This window comes from Drosophila montana, unplaced genomic scaffold (assembly GCF_035044405.1).
Source record: "Drosophila montana isolate Dmon_TW-CO22-7 unplaced genomic scaffold, ASM3504440v1 contig_3217_1, whole genome shotgun sequence".
In the NCBI taxonomy this organism is placed as follows: domain Eukaryota; kingdom Metazoa; phylum Arthropoda; class Insecta; order Diptera; family Drosophilidae; genus Drosophila; species Drosophila montana.
This window is the reverse complement of record NW_026998097.1, coordinates 1,514,912-1,531,434: the sequence shown is the minus strand read 5'-3', so window position 1 is coordinate 1,531,434 and position 16,523 is coordinate 1,514,912. Positions and strand designations below refer to the sequence as shown.

Below are 16,523 nucleotides of genomic sequence, written 5' to 3'. Positions count from 1 at the left end.
TTGATAAAAAAAAAGTATATATACATACATATATACACAATAGGCCTGGTCTGCTATTTATATATTTGTGTGTGCTTGTGTGTGTGTGGCTCTGCGGGGCATAACGGTTAACCACGAAGTTGCGCAAAAAGACCAAGTCGAAGTAGGCCCGCCCCGCATAAAACGAAGAAAAGTAACAGCAAAAGATGCACTGGAGGCAGCACTTAAAACGTGCCAATTGAACGCGTGAGCCGCATAGATAAAATTTGTTGGCCTGAGTGCCAAATATGGTTGCGCAAGAGTCAAATATCTATCAAAAGAACATTAGCCATGGTAGCAGCAGCTGCTTTGAGCTTAAATGTGCTTAAACTTCCGTTATATTATCACCAACTCGCTATTATCGATGATGCATCAATCGATTTGATCATTTTTTAGCATCGATACCCTTGTGAACTTGCTCTTGCTCGTGCTCTCGCGGCATATTTTAGTACAAGAGCAACAAAACTATTATGTTAGCACTGTATTATGTTAGTAACATTTCAATTACAGTGATAGGCTTGCCACACAATTTCAAGTTCGCAAGATCTTAACAGGGTGGCAATAATGATCTCCTTTGTTATTGTCTGGCAGCACGAATCAGTGAACCAAGTTCACTCAACCGCCATCTGGCAATACTGCGCGCTCAAAGAACAAAAGAGACGCAGTGAGAGGGAGAGAGTGACAGAAAGAGAGCAAGAGCGTTAAAAAATCTGCCAGCGGCGTCAGTGGATTTAGTTTTGTTGTAGTGGCCTCAGTGGTGCGCGTTGCCGTGCTCTCAAAGCAATAATAATTATAATAATTTAAAAGAAAAAAGGTGGAATTAATTAATATAAAACGCAAACAAATCATTTTCGGTATTGTGACATGTTAAAAATGACAAATGTGCCGATGCCGACCACGCTTAAGCTGGGCAGCAGCGGCAACAACAGCGCAGCAGCGACAACAAAAAAGGCACAGAATAATGGAGTAGCAGCCGTCGCAGCTGCGTCGCTGCGCTGCGCAACAGACGACACGGATGAATCGGATGAGGACTCTGAGTCGGATTTGGATATTGAAGAGGAAGACATATTGCTGGACGATGCCGATGATGTTGTGCTGCAAATCGATAGCGAGGATGAGGCTGAGCTGGAGGCACAGCGCATACGCTTAGACGATTTGAAGGCAGCGGCCGCAGCAAAGTCGCAGGTCAGTAACGGTAAAGTGACAACTGCAGAGCAGCAGCAGCAGCAGTCGCAGCCGCCGTCGCTTCCAGCGTCGCGCAAGCCGCGTGGGCGTCCACCGGGCAGCACAAATAAAAATAACAACAAAAACCAGAAAAACAAAAACAAACGCAAAAGCTCAAATAGCCCCTGCGCCAGCGTCAGCGTTAGCGCAAGCGTCGCTGTTAATGTAGCTGTCTCCGTCCCCGCCTCCTCACCCGTTGTGGCTGCCAAAATACACGCGGATGAGAAGGCGCATCGTTTCATTTACAGTTGCGTTAGCTGCTCTCTGTTGTACGGGGATGCTTCGGGGCTCTCTCAACACTGGCACAAAGAGCACCTGCTGCAGGTGGAGAGGGAGAGCAAACGCGTTAGAACCAAAGTGCCGGCTGATGAGCAAGTTAAGCTCGAGCCGCCACTGGAGCTGAGCGACGGGGTCCAACTGAGCGACTTAAAGTGTTGCGCGCAGCTACTCTTGGTGGAGGGTGAGGATGACATATCCAAGCAGCAGCTTGTTTGCTCTGCCTGTAATGAAGCATTTGAGCAGCGCAAGGAACTGCATTTGCATTTGAGCGAGAAGCATGGCATCTTCAAGCTTTTGGTGCCCAAAGAGGAGCCCAGCGAGCCCATGGTCAGCATACCATCTGATTTGGCCCATGGCAAGTCCATTTCCACTACCGCTCAGGTGTCGGCGCAGGTGCAGCTGCAGGTGCAGGTGCAGGCACTGGAGTTGCCAGAGACGCCGCCGCCAGAGAAGGAAACAGCTGATAAAGATGATCTCGCAATGATAAGCGCTATGGTCGCGGAAATTGCTGCCGAGCGCAGTCCCAAGGTCAAGAAGATGATAATTAAACTGCCCGTAGGTAAGCGAGCAGGACGCAAGCGCAAAAAGGAGGAAAAACCAAAGCAGGAAAACGAGCAACAAGAGAGTCAAGCCACAGTCAGCAATGGCAAACGCAAGCGAGGCCGCAAGGCACAAAAGCCGGCACCGCCCGTGGAGCAGCAAAAGAAAGAAGAGGAGAGGATGCAACAGGAGAAGGAGCCAATAGATCAGGCGGAGAAGCGAAAGAAGGAGCAGCAACAGAAAGAAGAAAAGGTTCAGGTGCAGGGGGAAAAGGAGGAAAAAGAGCAGCAGCTGCAAAAGCGACCAAAGGAGCAGAAGGAACCGAAGGAAGACAAGGAGCACGTGCAGCAGGAGCCGAAGGAAAAAGAGCAGCAGCAGGTGGGGGACAAGGAATTACAGCAGGAGATCAAAGAGGAAGTGGAACCGAGACGCGCGCGCAAATCACGCAGCTATGTGGACTACGTTGTCGATATTAAGGATGAGGATGACGATTTGGAGGAGGAAGACAAGGACACTGACTCAGACGCTGAGAGCGTAACGCCACACAATACCTCCACGGATGATAGCCATGCAGCGGCCTCCATCAAGCGCGAATCATCTGAGGAATCGCAGCGTAACGGAACCATTCACACCTGTAATTTTTGCAGCAAAACCTTTCAGCGTTTCTCACGGCTGCAGGATCATCTGCGGCTGCACACCGGCGAGAAGCCGCATGTTTGTGGCCAATGTGGACGTGCGTTCCGTCTAAAAATGCGGCTGGCCGAGCATCAGTTGCGACATCGCACCGAGAAGGCATTCAAGTGCGAGCTATGTGGTCTGCCGCTGGCCACCAAACAGGACATGGCGCTGCATATGCGCCATCACAAGAACGATCGACGTTACAAGTGCGAGCGGTGTGGCAAGGGATTCGTGCGCAGCTCCGATCTGGCCATACACGTGCGCGTTCACACCGGCGAGAAGCCGTACAGCTGTGACCTCTGCGGCAAGGCGTTCCGTGCCCGCCAGAATCTCATTGTGCATCGGCGCACGCATCTCGGCGACAAGCCCATCCAATGCGAGATGTGCGACAAGCGCTTCTCCCGCAAAATCGACATGCGCGTCCACATGCGCAGGCACACAGGTAAGTGAATAGCTATCATCTCTTCTGACAGACCGGATCAAACGTTCTGCTTTCTCTTTTAGGCGAGAAACCGTTTAGCTGCACCTCTTGCCAGCGTGGTTACTCCTCGCGCGTAAATCTGCAGCGTCACCAGCAGCGCGAACACGGCGGACAAGCGGCCATCGAATCGCAGGAGCAGCAGGCATCTCCGGATAACACCAAGTCGAAGCCCGTGACGCGTCGTCCGCGGCGCGAGAAACTGCAGGAGAAGATTGCCGCACAGGAGAAGCTGCTGAATGATCTGAAGCGCAGCCTTAGCACGCTCAACGACATTGCGGAGGAGCCGCCGGCAAACCCAGTGATTGAGGGCAAACACAACATGGCTGAGCTGGCAGCTGATGCAGGCGCTGGCACGGCTGGGGGCTGCGCTCAGGTTTCGGTGACAGTTTCGATGCAAGTGGAGCCGGCCAAAGGGGATGATGATGAGGAGATCACGCCAGAGAAGGAGAATGCGCTGTCCAGCGGCTCAACAACGGACGCCGTGTCCAGCAATGGCAAGACAAAGACTAATCGCAAGATTACAAGCTACTTTACTGTAGTTGGACAGCAGGCGGAAATCTAAAGACTTATCAGACTCCAATCCACAATTCTTACTCATTAGCTTAAGATGCAACTGTACTTGAAATTCTGTAGCATAGTGTAAACCTCGCAGACTTGGAGACGATTTCACTTTCTTTATAAGATTTTCAATTTTGCAGGGATTAAGTATTTTCTATGTATACAGACTTATTATCATAATGAAGTCAAACCTATTGAAGAAGATTCATCTAACGATAACATTTTTTTTCGCATTTAATTAACATTAACGAACAGAAAAGACTACGTTTTAAAAGCATTAATTATATGAACAAAAAAAAAAACAAAAAAAAAGAACTTAAAAAAAAATAAGAGACTGCAAAGAGTTTATATATACATCATATTTTTTTATATGCACAGTCAAACTATAAATTGTAAATAATTTTAAGATTCAATATGAATTGTTTATTTCTAATATTGCAAAAGGCAGGCGCAAAAGCAAAGAACAAATTTAGTTCCATTTAACTTGAATTGTTATGGATTTCGTCAGATATTTTGTATAAAAAATCCATGACATATCGACTTGAATGATTATATACTTCTATACACAATATCTGTACCTCTTTCCACAATTTACAGAGTTGTTGTTCTGCAGAACACAATTTGATATATGCAAATATTATGTAATTTGATAAATTATCATGAAGCGAGTGAATTGCCAGTCACGAATTATGCAATTTATGCTATGTGTAACGCTTTAACATTACACATATTCAAATTCCAAATTATGTCTACTTATATATATGTATATGTACATGTATATATGCATATATGCCTATGATTGCAATCCAACTCACAAGAACAATGCTTATTATACATATATATACATATATGTATATATATATTTATTTAATAGTTTGATTTAAGCTACTCATTTTTAAGAGATACATTCTCATTATTTTTCTCGAATCTTAAGCTAAGCGAAAAGACAAACGCACGCAAAAAGTCGGCGAAGTATAATTTTGTAATTTAAGACTACGAGCATTTATACACATAAATATAAGCAGATATATGAGTCCAATGAAAATACATTTATTATGATTTCTATATGCAATTGTTGCTGCCAACCAATGCAACCCTTACTGCAATTACCTCAATATCAGTGTGCCAATTCGGGGTGGTGTGTATCTAGTATCTTGTACCTTGAACGTGCTTTCGACGGCCTTCAGTTTTATGTTTATGGCCAAACAGCAGCTGCTGCTGCTGTTTGCCAGCAGCCCCTTTGTCAACTTTACGGGGCAGCTGTTGCTCGCTTCGATTTGGGATCAGCAAAGGGGGTGGGTGAACATATATTTATTGCGAGAGCAAATGTTAGAGAGCAAAATCCAAGATAGTTTGTCATTTTACAAATGGGGTAGTCTTCGGTGGTTTGTGGGCATGTGATAAAAAGGGGTGGCAAAAAGAGAGAGAGAGAAAGGAATAAAGGATCTAGTTCGAATTGAACAAACGAACTGGAATCAGAGCTACCAGCATAAGATTTGATCTATTAAGAACAAAGAACGTAATGTTATAATAATGTTAGATATAACATAATATATTTCCTATAATTTCAAATGGAGCCCATGGGGTAGATGTTAACTGAGACTGTTTGGATATGGTTAGACGTACATATATATCATTTCAAGAGCAAAAACTGTTTCCATTTGCTTTATCATCGTGTTAAGTTCCCCGTTTCAATCAGTGAAAAAATGTATATGAATAAATAATTGAGTTTATAAAAATTATAGCTAACAATCAATGAATGTATTCGTCGCAACTGATCATTTATTTGTTTTTGTTATTGCTCAATTTGATGCGAACAATATTTATTTTCATATGAGCTGCGAAAAGTTTTCTTTCATTTAATTTGCGTATATTCTTTTTTGTGTTGAGTGTTATTGTTTGAAATTTTGTTCTTTATTATTCTACTCTTATCATCATCAGACAAAGACTATTTATTTTGCCACATACACCTCTAGGAATATATACAAATATGTATACATATGTGCATGCGTATGTGTTTTTTGACAGTCTGGCGGAACAGCATATCGTTTGGAAACAAAAGCGGGCGACAAACAAAAGCATGAAATCTACTTTTTTGTATCAAAAATCAGCGAAAAACAAAAAAAAACGTTGCTAAGCAGAAATAGCTAGAAAAAAAAAAGGAGCAACAACAGAACAACAAAAAATTCGTTGCTTCATGCGCTTTCAATGCAATATTACGCATACGACGTGGTGCTACTGCACTTCATGTCTCAGTCTGTGTGAGTGTGAGTGCGGGTGTGTGTGTGTGTGTGTGTGTGTGTGCAGCACAATAGCCAAAAAGATAGTCAACGTGACAGCTAACATGCAGACAAGCGCACACACAAACGATTTTTGTTGTGCAAAAATATGCAAATTAAGTGTGGCGAGCTTTGTTATGTTGTAGCTGTTGCTGTTGTTATCGTGGTTGTCGGTGGTGTAGAAAGCGTAAAAAGCGCACAACAACACCAAGAATAACAACAAATATGATTAAAAAAAAAAATCTACAAACGTATACACATTATTTGGCTGACGGCTGTAGAAAGCACGCAAGCCGAAAAAAACGAGTATACGCCCCGTTGTACAGTCAACAAAGGCAACGCCAGCAGCGACGCCGCTTTGCACGTATGTGTGAGTGTGCTTGTGTCTGTGCCTGTGCTGTGTCTGTGCTGATCGCTGCCCAAAGCCGCAGTCTCGGCCGCAAGCTCAGCCACAGCCGCAGCCCTTTTTGGCTGTGTCAGCATTTTCACACTTTACGCTGTTGCCTTTTAATTGAATTTCGTTTCAGTCTGCGACTTTGTCTGCCTCTTCTTTTGATTTTTTTTCTTTTTGTTGTTGCAGCTGTGGTTAATTTTAAAACTAGCCATAAAAGCCACACGCAGCGACGACGGCAACAGCGACGCTTGGCTTTTGTCGCCAATACAATTTACCAGCCAGCCAGTTCTTCTGCTCTCTCTCCCTCTCTCACTCTCTATTGCTCTTTTTGTGCTGCAGCTCTTTGGTTCTCTCGCGTTGTTGTGCTCTCCTGTCTTGGTCTGACTACTTACTTGATTTGCCTGCCAAGTCGTGTTGCTCTTCTGCGCGCTCTGCTCGACGTTCTGCCTGCTGCATTCTTTGCGCGGTCGTTAACATGCGGCGCCGCCAAACTGTGGAACGTGTTTGCTCATTGCTGTTGTTGTTGTTGCTGTTCTCTGGTAGCGTCTGTTATTAGTTCTGTGTGCGTGCGCGTGTGTGCGCTAATTGCGCGTCGCATTTTGTTTTGTTTTGTTTTGTGCGCTCTCTCGCGCCGTTATTAATGTGAGCCGCTTGGGCAGCTGTATGAGAGCGTCTTAGCTGTTGATCGTTTTACAACACTGTTCAGCGCGCGTTTTGAGTGTTTTCAAAGCATTTGAATTGGTAACGGTGCGTATGATTTATGTAAAAACGATCATCCGCAGAAAGTTACATGTTTTTTATTTAACATTTAATAAACATAATCTTAATTATAAATCAAATATAGTTATAGTGTATCAAAACTGTTCATTTAGCAAATTATATATTAACTTATTTAGCTGCCAATTAATTTATTTTATTTGCTGCAGTTCAAAAAAGCCTCTGTTATGTGTACTCTATTGCTTTCTCTTCTGATGCTCCTGTGCTGCACGTAATTTAAAACCGCTACTGACAGCTCATCCACGTAATAAAAAGGCATTACAATTATTTATCCATAAATCATGCAGCGATTAATAAATAAAAATCGCAGTTCATTTCCGTCGACAGCGAAAAGACAAACAAATAAACAGGCGAACAAACAAATAGAGAGAAAAAAAAAAATATCAAAATACATAAATAAATCATAACTGAAAGACCATCATTCCAGCACGACTGTCTGTTGAACAAACATTCATAAATTATACAAAAATAAACTCCAAAGTCAGCGGCGAACCAAAAAAAAAATAAATAGGGAGACAACAACTGCAAAGGCTAGTAAATAATATGAAAAAAAGAAAAAATGCAGAGCTTGCAACTAACCGCTGCATGTGCATAATTTATAAAGCTAATTAAACGCGCATTTAACTAATTAAAAATATAGCGCGCTTCAATTATTGAAATATGCTGCAGCAGCAGCAGCGGCAGCTGCCCCTCGGCCAATTATGATGATATGCTGGACTCCAGTAAATTTACAAATTTGCAATTAAAATGGAACAGTTTTTCGCAATGCATTTCAAATATCAAATGCCGAACGTTGCGTATGCACAATGCTAATCAAAATGTATATTACGTATACGACAGCGTGACATGTGTTGGAACGCGCGAGGGGTGTGTTGAGGTGTGGTATGATATGTATTTGCGTGTGTGTGTGTGTGTGTGTGTGTGTCAAGCGAACAGCTAATTTGGTCTATTGTCGATTTTTTGGCTTTTAGCAGGCAAACACTAATTGACATTTTGCTATGAAAGGTAGAACTGGCGCGGGGGTGGGTGGGCGCTGTCGCGGGGCGTTAGCTAACAGTAAATGCAATGGAAAAACAGTTTCAATTAAGCAATTAGCGCCATTGAAACAAATCCAACACGTTTTGTGGCTTATAAACTGAAGCATCATCATATCGACTCGGCCAATTTCCGCCCTTTAACCCAACGGCTTTGGCTGTTTTGCGGGTAATACTCTGTTTAGTTATTGGCCTGTTGCGGGCATTAGCATTGGCCCTCTGCATTGCCAAACTCGATTTTAGTTACTGCTACTTATTTGGCATTTACAAAGCGCCGTATTTGTTGTTGTTGCTGTTTTGGTTTTCGGTTTGGGTTGGGTTGGGTTTGGGTTTTATTCATTTAGCATATTTTTGTGAATTTCACGTTAGATTCAATAAAGCTAAAATAACAAACAATATTAGCACGCATATATATAGATGTGTGTATATACAAATCTATACATATTTATCTGCTTATAAGTAAGCCGCTTAAAATGGATGCTTGCTGTGAAAAACATTTGATACACAACTGGAAAATGTATTGACGTCAAAGCTGCTTAAAGTCGGAGCCGGCCTGGAGCGGGGTGAAAGTCACATTTAATTCCCTTATGACAATGATAATCATGATGTTCATGATGTTCATGATGTTGATGATGTTGATGATGCTGCATTGCCATTGCAAATTGCGATTTATAAATTATTTGCAAATTTAATCAATGCCTAATTTAATTAACAATTCGCCGCTTTATTTGCCAGCCACTCGCATCGAATTCAAGTGCGGCAGCGGCAACAGCGCAAAAGTTTAACGACTTTGTTCGAGGGGCTCCATTTTCCGAATGTGTCATAAAGAGTGCTCGAAAAACACCTTCAACAAGTGCACTCAGCAAGATATTCCGTATAGCTGCGAATTTCAGCTATATATTATAAATATCGATGCGGGCATACATTTTTTTAAACTGTGCAATTGAGCCTTTTATTCCAATGCATATCTGTTGCATATATATTAAATTTCATTGATTTCTCTTTCATTAATTGCTCAAGCAGCAAAAACAGTTTCGAAAAGCTGCAGGTTAATTACCATTTTATATTTAAAAAACTTAATTTGCAAGTGTCCAAAAGGCTTACGTTAAATATAAATAAATACAACTACCACAAAGAGAAGAACTACGTTAAAGATGCCGCCAAATCAGTTGAAAAAACAACCAAGTGGCGCCCGCAACAATGACAGCTGCAACAAGAACAACAGCAACAACAACAATGACATCGACAACAAGTACAACAAGAAGAAGAAGAGCAGGCACAGAGATAAACAACTCATTAAAAGGAAATTAAACAGCCGTGAACCGAAAAACGTCACTCATACGCACCGTAATACCGGAGACAATGCGTACAACGTTGCGTATGCGTGACGTCGCGATGTTTGATAATTATGCACGCATGTACTTAAATTTAATATGTATATTACGGCTGTCACATTGTTTGTAAAAGCCCACATAAATAGCTTTCCGCCTGCGCTCGCTGCTTTTTGTTTAACTTGTGCGCAAGGGTATTTGTTATTCGGTTTTTGTCTCAGCCAAGAGTATACGTTCTTCTTTTATAATTATTTACAGTATGCTCGGCGCACACTTAATAAGCAATAATAAACGAAATCATTTTTAAATATTTGCATAACAATGCCGCAAATATTCAGCAAACTTGGAATTCTAGATGGTTTCAAGACTTTATTTCAAATTTATGTATATTATTCTGCGCGGCCTAGAAATGTTTATAAATATCGCTACAAACAAAAATAAGCCAAAGCCGAGGCAATGCTAAGTGGGGGGCTGTGTTTTTGGTGTTGTACGCATGCCAATTTTGACGTTGAAGTTTTGTTTGTATATCCATTACAAATGGGTAAAAAGGGTATACTGTTTTTTGTGCGAAAGTATGTAAATGTATGGAAAAGGAAGCTTCTCCGATATTGATCAGCATCAATAGCCGAGTCGATCTAGCCATGTCCGTCCGTCTGTTCGTCTGTTGCTCTTTTCTGTCTGTCCGTCTTTTCAGCCAACCGTATGTGTAAATGCGTCGATCTCAGAACCTTTAAGAGCTAGAGACTTGAAAATAGGTCTTCTTAGTGCCCGCGCAGTACGAGTTTGTTGCCGATAACCGATAACCGATAACTTTTATTGTTTCCAAGCAATCGATAAAAATAGACATCAAAATCTTGTTTTTTGAGCAAATCTCTTAGGTTTTAAGAACTCTAGCCACATTTGACTAGTAGCTTCTAGAATAGTATATACAGATCTAGTAAATTTCCTTCCCTAGTACAAGCTGCATTTGCTTAAGGGCATAGCCTAGTCGGGCAGCCCTGACTAGAGCACTCTTACTGGTTTTGTGCCAAATGCTGGGCTAGGCATGTTTCAAGTAGGCAGATTCCAGCAGAGCAGCCAAAAACTGTTCAAGTTTTTGATTGATTGTTTGCTGAAGAGGAGCCGAAGTGCATTCCCTAGAGATGAAACAACTAATTTCACACTTGGAAATGCAGTTGAAAGCGACGAAATATTCTCAACATTTTTAGGCGAGTTTCAGATGGATGCAAAAAAGTATTTCAATAGTTGATTGAGAGCGAGTCACTTTCTTTGTTTATAGAACGCAATGTTTTTTGGCGAACTCTGTAGTATAAGACAATAAAAACAAATGTGGATGTGATAATGTGCTATGTAGTAATCCTTTGTGCGGTATATGGACTTGATTATCTTATTGCCTATAGCGTTATCTTGCCCCATTGAAATGGATATCGTTCGTTCACCCATTGATTGGCCCCTTTCAGGTACTTGAGCACTTGGTATTGCCTGCATTTGATGCCGCCCATTGTTATTGGTTGCACCTCTGTCAGAGCCTGTGCTGAATGCCACAGCGATTGGCTGCTGGCTAATCAAAACGAAAGTGGCCCAGTGACTCGGTATTTGGCCATTAGCAAGCAATCGAGCTGCGGGCCGCATGAAGACGATTCTTTTGTTTGCTGTGCTGTGCTGCTTTGGTACAAAGCAATTTAAATTAATTAACACAAATTTGCAGTGTAATCGAGCCTCGAACTGGGCAAACAGCACTTGAGTCGTCTCCGTCTTCTAGTCTTGTAGTCTTCTAGCCCGAAATGGGCCACTTGACTGCAGCTTTAATTAACTGAAAATGTTATGTTTGTTTTTGGCTGGCAAACAAAAGACGAGCCAAAGGGGCTAACAACGATACAGAGATAAGAACCAAATGCATTTGTGTGTCGATGTCGATGTCGATGTTGTGTGTGTGTGCGTGCGTGTGTGTGCGTGCTTAATCATTGTAACTAGAAATTTATTAGCTAATTGCCTTATAATTTATAATTAGAACAAAGCCAGACACCAATTATGATAGCAGACCAATTGCCCGGCAACAGAAGTTCTGTTTCTGGTTTCAAGACCACAATTATTTGGCAATTGGCAACGCAAACAAGCGGCTAAAATAGAAATAGTTAGTCAAACAGAAAGACAGTCATTTGTTTATTTATCATTCAGCGAATTATTTCTGAAATGCTTTTGTCTAAGCTCTTAAAATATATTCACAGCTCACAAGTCACAAGACTTCTGGCTTCACACGCTAAGCAAATAAATAGCGCTAAAATTTCAATTTATTTGAATTCGTTTTGCTGCCGTGTCTAATTGTGACTCATTTTATCATAATAATATTCCCCAACATCATCATCATCATCATCAGCTTTCTCATCGTCAGTCACATTCGAGCTTAAGTTTTGTTTTTGCTGCATTTGATGCGTAACTTCTTTGTCCACAGACTTTGCTTTGGCACTTTGTTTATTTGCTTGTGTTTTAATTGTCCAAATGCTCTGCAATTCTTGACTAAGTATATTACACACACACACACTGACCGATTTTAAATGGGGTATTTTAAGAGCCATTGCTCATTTGAACAGACATTTTGGTACACTGCGTAAGACCTTATAAATGGAACTTTTAAGCCTTGACGCGTTTATGATTCAGTGTTGCTTTCAACAACTTGCTAAGTGGAATTAATCATTTGGCGAGTGTGTTTTTGCATCAATAAAAAACAATTTAGTGCACCTGGCAGAATCGACAACGCCTATCGATAAATTTATACTAAACAAATTAAGATAAATATCAACATGTTATCAATTGTTGCCAACATATTCTCTCTTTTATAAATTGCTGTCAATTTCGATAGCTTGTTAAATCGATATCGAAAGCAATGACAAAATTTCGATAGCTTACATATTTCGATAAGTTTCCCACAAATTGATATTAACTAAGTTTAGACATAAGTTTACCTATATAAAAGTCTTCTACTATCACCTCTAAGTTCTACTTTGCGTATACGCAATGTTTTGTCAATAACTTATCAAGTATACGCCATGTGGCGCGTGGCAAATACTCAAAAACTCACATGAATTCTTCCACTGTTGAAACTTGTGATACAGGAAGCACGCACATATGAAGAATATCACAAATACAATGAGCAGCGTGAGAATGACGCCTATCCAAATATCGCTGACCACATGAGCAAAGTCCTCCTCTTCGCCCGTGTAAATGCGCGAGCCGTGTGCTATATGTGTTGTCGGAGCATGTGCAGCGGGTATCACATCGCTGAAGATCAGATCGTCGGCAACATCGGCCACATCGTTGGCAGAGGCGCCATTCAAATTAATTTCCACCTCCTGGCGATCGATGGTGAAGTTGCCCAGCGCCGAGTCCAGGCCCAGCGCCAATTGTTCCAGCTTGTTAATCAGTATGGAATAATTGCCGGGCAGATCGAAGCCGTCCATTTGAATTTTCTCGCCGCTGCTCGTGGCATTCGCCAACGTTGTTGTTGTGCTTGTGGTAGTCATATTCATGGCCGTGGCATTGAGACTGGGCTCCGCGGCGGCAATCAGTGCAATGGGATTCGGGGCATTCTCGAGGCTGTTGTCTTCAAGGCCTGCCAGCAAATTGCCCGTCAAATTGAGCGCCTTGAGTAACTCGACCATGTTTGCAGTTGATGTAGTTTTTCTCGTTGTTGTTGTTAATATGTCTCTTCTATGTGGGGGCACACGCGTTCTGTGGTTCAGCGCTGAGGCTGTGGCTTCATTTCGCGACTGAAAACCGCCGACGAGTGTAAAGTTGCAAATTTGTTGTGGCGCTTTTTGTCGACAGCCTCGCTGCGTATTTCTTTTATTGTTTTTATTATTTAGTTAACAGTTTTTTTTGCTGCTTCGTTTCGTATTTTTATATGTACATATATATATGTATTTATATACGAGATTTTTCACTTTTAAACTAATTGTATTAACGCGTTTGTGTTAATTCGCCATACGCATCTGCGACTGCTGCTGCTGCTGCGACTGCTGCTGTTGCTGCTGCTGTGGCTACGATTGCGGTTGTATCTTGTAGATACACCGTCTCGCATTGTGGCCGGTCGCTCTCGTTGCTTATTTGTTGTACAAATATTGATAGTGGCTATTAAACTCCTTACTGAATTTATCTTGGCAATAAACGTTTCTAAATAATGTATTGGACACGGGATATTCGTATCTCCAGCTTCGTCTTTCCATCTATCTGGCTGTAGCTTTAGCTGATAGCATATGGCTTTTATTATTTGCCAAGTCGATATTATTTTTTATTTTTTTTCAGGCTGTAAAAATGTAGGGAAGTGTTACTTAGCTTTGGTCGTGCTTGTGCTTTGCTCTGTTTCATTTACTGTTGCCTACTTGATGCCATAAAAAGTTCATCTGTTTGAGTTTCAAATTGTCAGCTACACGTCAAGAACCACTAAGGACAAGGTGCAACAATTCGATTATAGACAGAATATGTGGGCCCTCTCATAACCTAAAGGCTAAAGTTCAGTTTGTTGCAAGTTGCAAAATTCAATAATAATTTAATAGATTTTTTAGTGGGAATCAAATATTTGTTTGCTGAACTGTGCCTTAATTAAAAGTAACTTCTTATTGTAGACAAAACAAAACTAAAAATAAATTGATAAACAAATTTGAAAACAATTTTAAAACTCTTCTATATAGAACAAATATAAGCAAATTGTAGTTGCAATACAATTTATGAAGGTTTATCTTTTTAGAAAAAATATAAATAAATTGCTGTTAACTATTTCATTAATAAATGCTGATAATTGCGGCGATTGTAAACGCAGCCTAAAGACGTGTCGCCGAGCGATCTTTTGTTATCAGCAGTCGGAGAAACATCTACAAGCAGATCCAATTAGATTCAATTGTAATTGCAGCTCATAAAAAATGAATGAGTTGCCGCGCTCATTAAGCGACTTGCGATTTCAATTATTGTAGGCCTCAGCTCGAAATATAGTTGCAGTGTTTATATGCAACCATATAATGCCAGGCATAAAGGGCGCAATTAATGAATTAATCAAGTGGAAAATTTCGCTACGCAAAAACAAGCTACAACTGAATCAGAACAGTTGACGCTGCAGTTGGCAACCATTGAAATTGACAGGCCCTAGATAATGCCGTCTCGGCTATATATTCATAAATTCCAACAAGCCATTTATAGAACAGAGCGCGTGCCTCATATAAGTAGATTGTTTTGATGAAAATCTGTACAGATATCACATGATATACTACTCAACTTCCAGTTTTCACTGGGCTGAATTCCTTCTCATTGAAAACTACACAATCTTTTGTGAAAGTCCAAATATAAATCTCTGCCCAAGCTTTGTTATCAATTCAACTTGATAACAGCTTAGATACCAAAATTGCAAGTTAATTAATTGAATTGCACTTTACAGAAACATTTGCCGCATTTCATATGATAAGATACTAAAACTTTTGGTTTCTTATAATTTGTAACTGGGCTTTCAGCTCTATAAAATAGAGCTGTTCAAAAAGCGATTCAATTTGAATCGGAGTAGCTCTTGGCTTAATTGGCGGGCGAGCGTATTCTCAGCATTATTTTATTATGAGCGCACAACAACAATTGACTATGGCATTAGTTATAAACAATAAAAGAAAAGAAAACAAATCAATAGAAGACAGCGCAAAGACGCAGCACAACACGCGAATTGGAAAAGCAGGAAACGATTGCAATTTATAGGTTTTTTTTTTATTATTTATATATTATGGAATTACTATAATACGATTGTTACTATAGTATTTTCTCTAGAGTTTTAATGACGACCGCGCTTACATTTTGTTTACTTTGACGGCAACACAAACAGAAAAAAAACGAAAACAACAAAAAATTGCGTATTTTTTGACGCCTATTCCATTGCTCGGCCGGCATCAATTAATTTGCATAAATGCTTTTAATTTGGCGGCAAAACGGAATTCACGAACATCTCATGACCTCTAACAACATGTTCGTCTTCGAATGTGAAACAACTCGCGGCTGATTTGGTTTTTCTTTATTAATTATATATATTATATATATATATATTATTTGTATTTTTTATAAGTTTGAACCGAACGCGCGCGCTTGTTTACAACAATTAAAAACTGTTCCGTAGCGGCCAGCAATTACAGCCAAGTTAACTGCGAAATGTTTATGTTAACGTTAACGCTAACGTTAACTTGTCGCGACAGTGACGCCGACTGCGCTGCCGGCGACGCAGCTGCTGCTGCCGCTGCTGTTGCTGTCGCTGCTGCTGTACCTAAGTACCAGTATCTATATCTGTATCTGGGCAGCGACAGGCAGCACAAAACGCAAACAAGCAGCGCCAAGCAAAGAGCCCGAACACAGCTGACTACTGACTACGGACTACGGACTGAGCTGCCGGCACAGACTGTATCTGTATCTCGCTCTGTGTGTGTGTGTATCTGTATCTGTATCTGACGTGAAGACGCCGCAAAAAAAAATTAAATAAACTGAAACAACGCAACGGAACGTCCAGAACGTCAATGTTTTCACTATCGGAAATAAATTAGAAACAACTAACACACAGTTCTATGTTTGACTAGACGAAGCTTGAATACACTTTTTAGGTGTTTGTACTTATATACCAAATATTATAGTATATGTTTTACGAGCACATAATATTGGCCAAAAAGGGCAGCTAGCAAGCAATTTGTTTGGGATAAAATAATTCCAATTCGAAATAAATATCGGAAAATCTATAGCTTAAAGACATTTAATGCTTGGGGTAGAGTGAATATCTATCTATTTGCGGACTGTAATGAATCGCTTGCTAAACTCAAAATGACATTTAAGCCAGGCAAGATACTCTTACCAGAAGGTCATGGGGTTAGGAGCATGTAAGCTCTACCAAAATCTTGTCAACAACTTGACTGGAAGTCA

The 16,523-nt window shown here is 40.9% G+C and overlaps 2 protein-coding genes and 1 long non-coding RNA gene across 6 annotated transcripts in view; 2 read left to right on the top strand and 1 right to left on the bottom strand.

The window, feature by feature from the left end:
- The window catches only part of LOC135433233 (uncharacterized), a 51,252-nt gene that overhangs the window by 7,205 nt on the left and 27,524 nt on the right, over positions 1-16,523 (top strand). The gene's annotated exons all lie outside the window — the stretch shown is intronic.
- The window catches only part of comm3, a 38,411-nt gene that overhangs the window by 5,466 nt on the left and 16,422 nt on the right, over positions 1-16,523 (bottom strand). Inside the window, exon 1 of one of the 2 annotated variants that reach the window (XM_064689224.1) lies at positions 12,673-13,648. The exons of the other annotated variant lie outside the window; for it this stretch is intronic. Coding sequence (XP_064545294.1) covers positions 12,673-13,252 — 580 coding nt within the window. The 5' untranslated portion in view covers positions 13,253-13,648. Of the gene's footprint in view, positions 1-12,672; positions 13,649-16,523 lie in introns of those variants that run through there. 2 annotated transcript variants of the gene reach the window in all.
- On the top strand, positions 648-4,843 carry Phs (Phaser). The gene is made up of 2 exons (XM_064689218.1): positions 648-3,181; positions 3,244-4,843. Exons 1-2 carry the CDS (start codon positions 883-885, stop codon positions 3,780-3,782), a joined length of 2,838 nt encoding a protein of 945 aa, XP_064545288.1. The 5' UTR covers positions 648-882; the 3' UTR covers positions 3,783-4,843.

Bases quoted from the DNA above. Each gene is read 5' to 3' on its own strand.
- Phs (XM_064689218.1), top strand. From the start codon at position 883: ATGTTAAAAATGACAAATGTGCCGATGCCGACCACGCTTAAGCTGGGC. The intron at 3,182-3,243 runs GTAAGTGAATAG...TTTCTCTTTTAG, and splicing joins CCACATGCGCAGGCACACAG to GCGAGAAACCGTTTAGCTGC.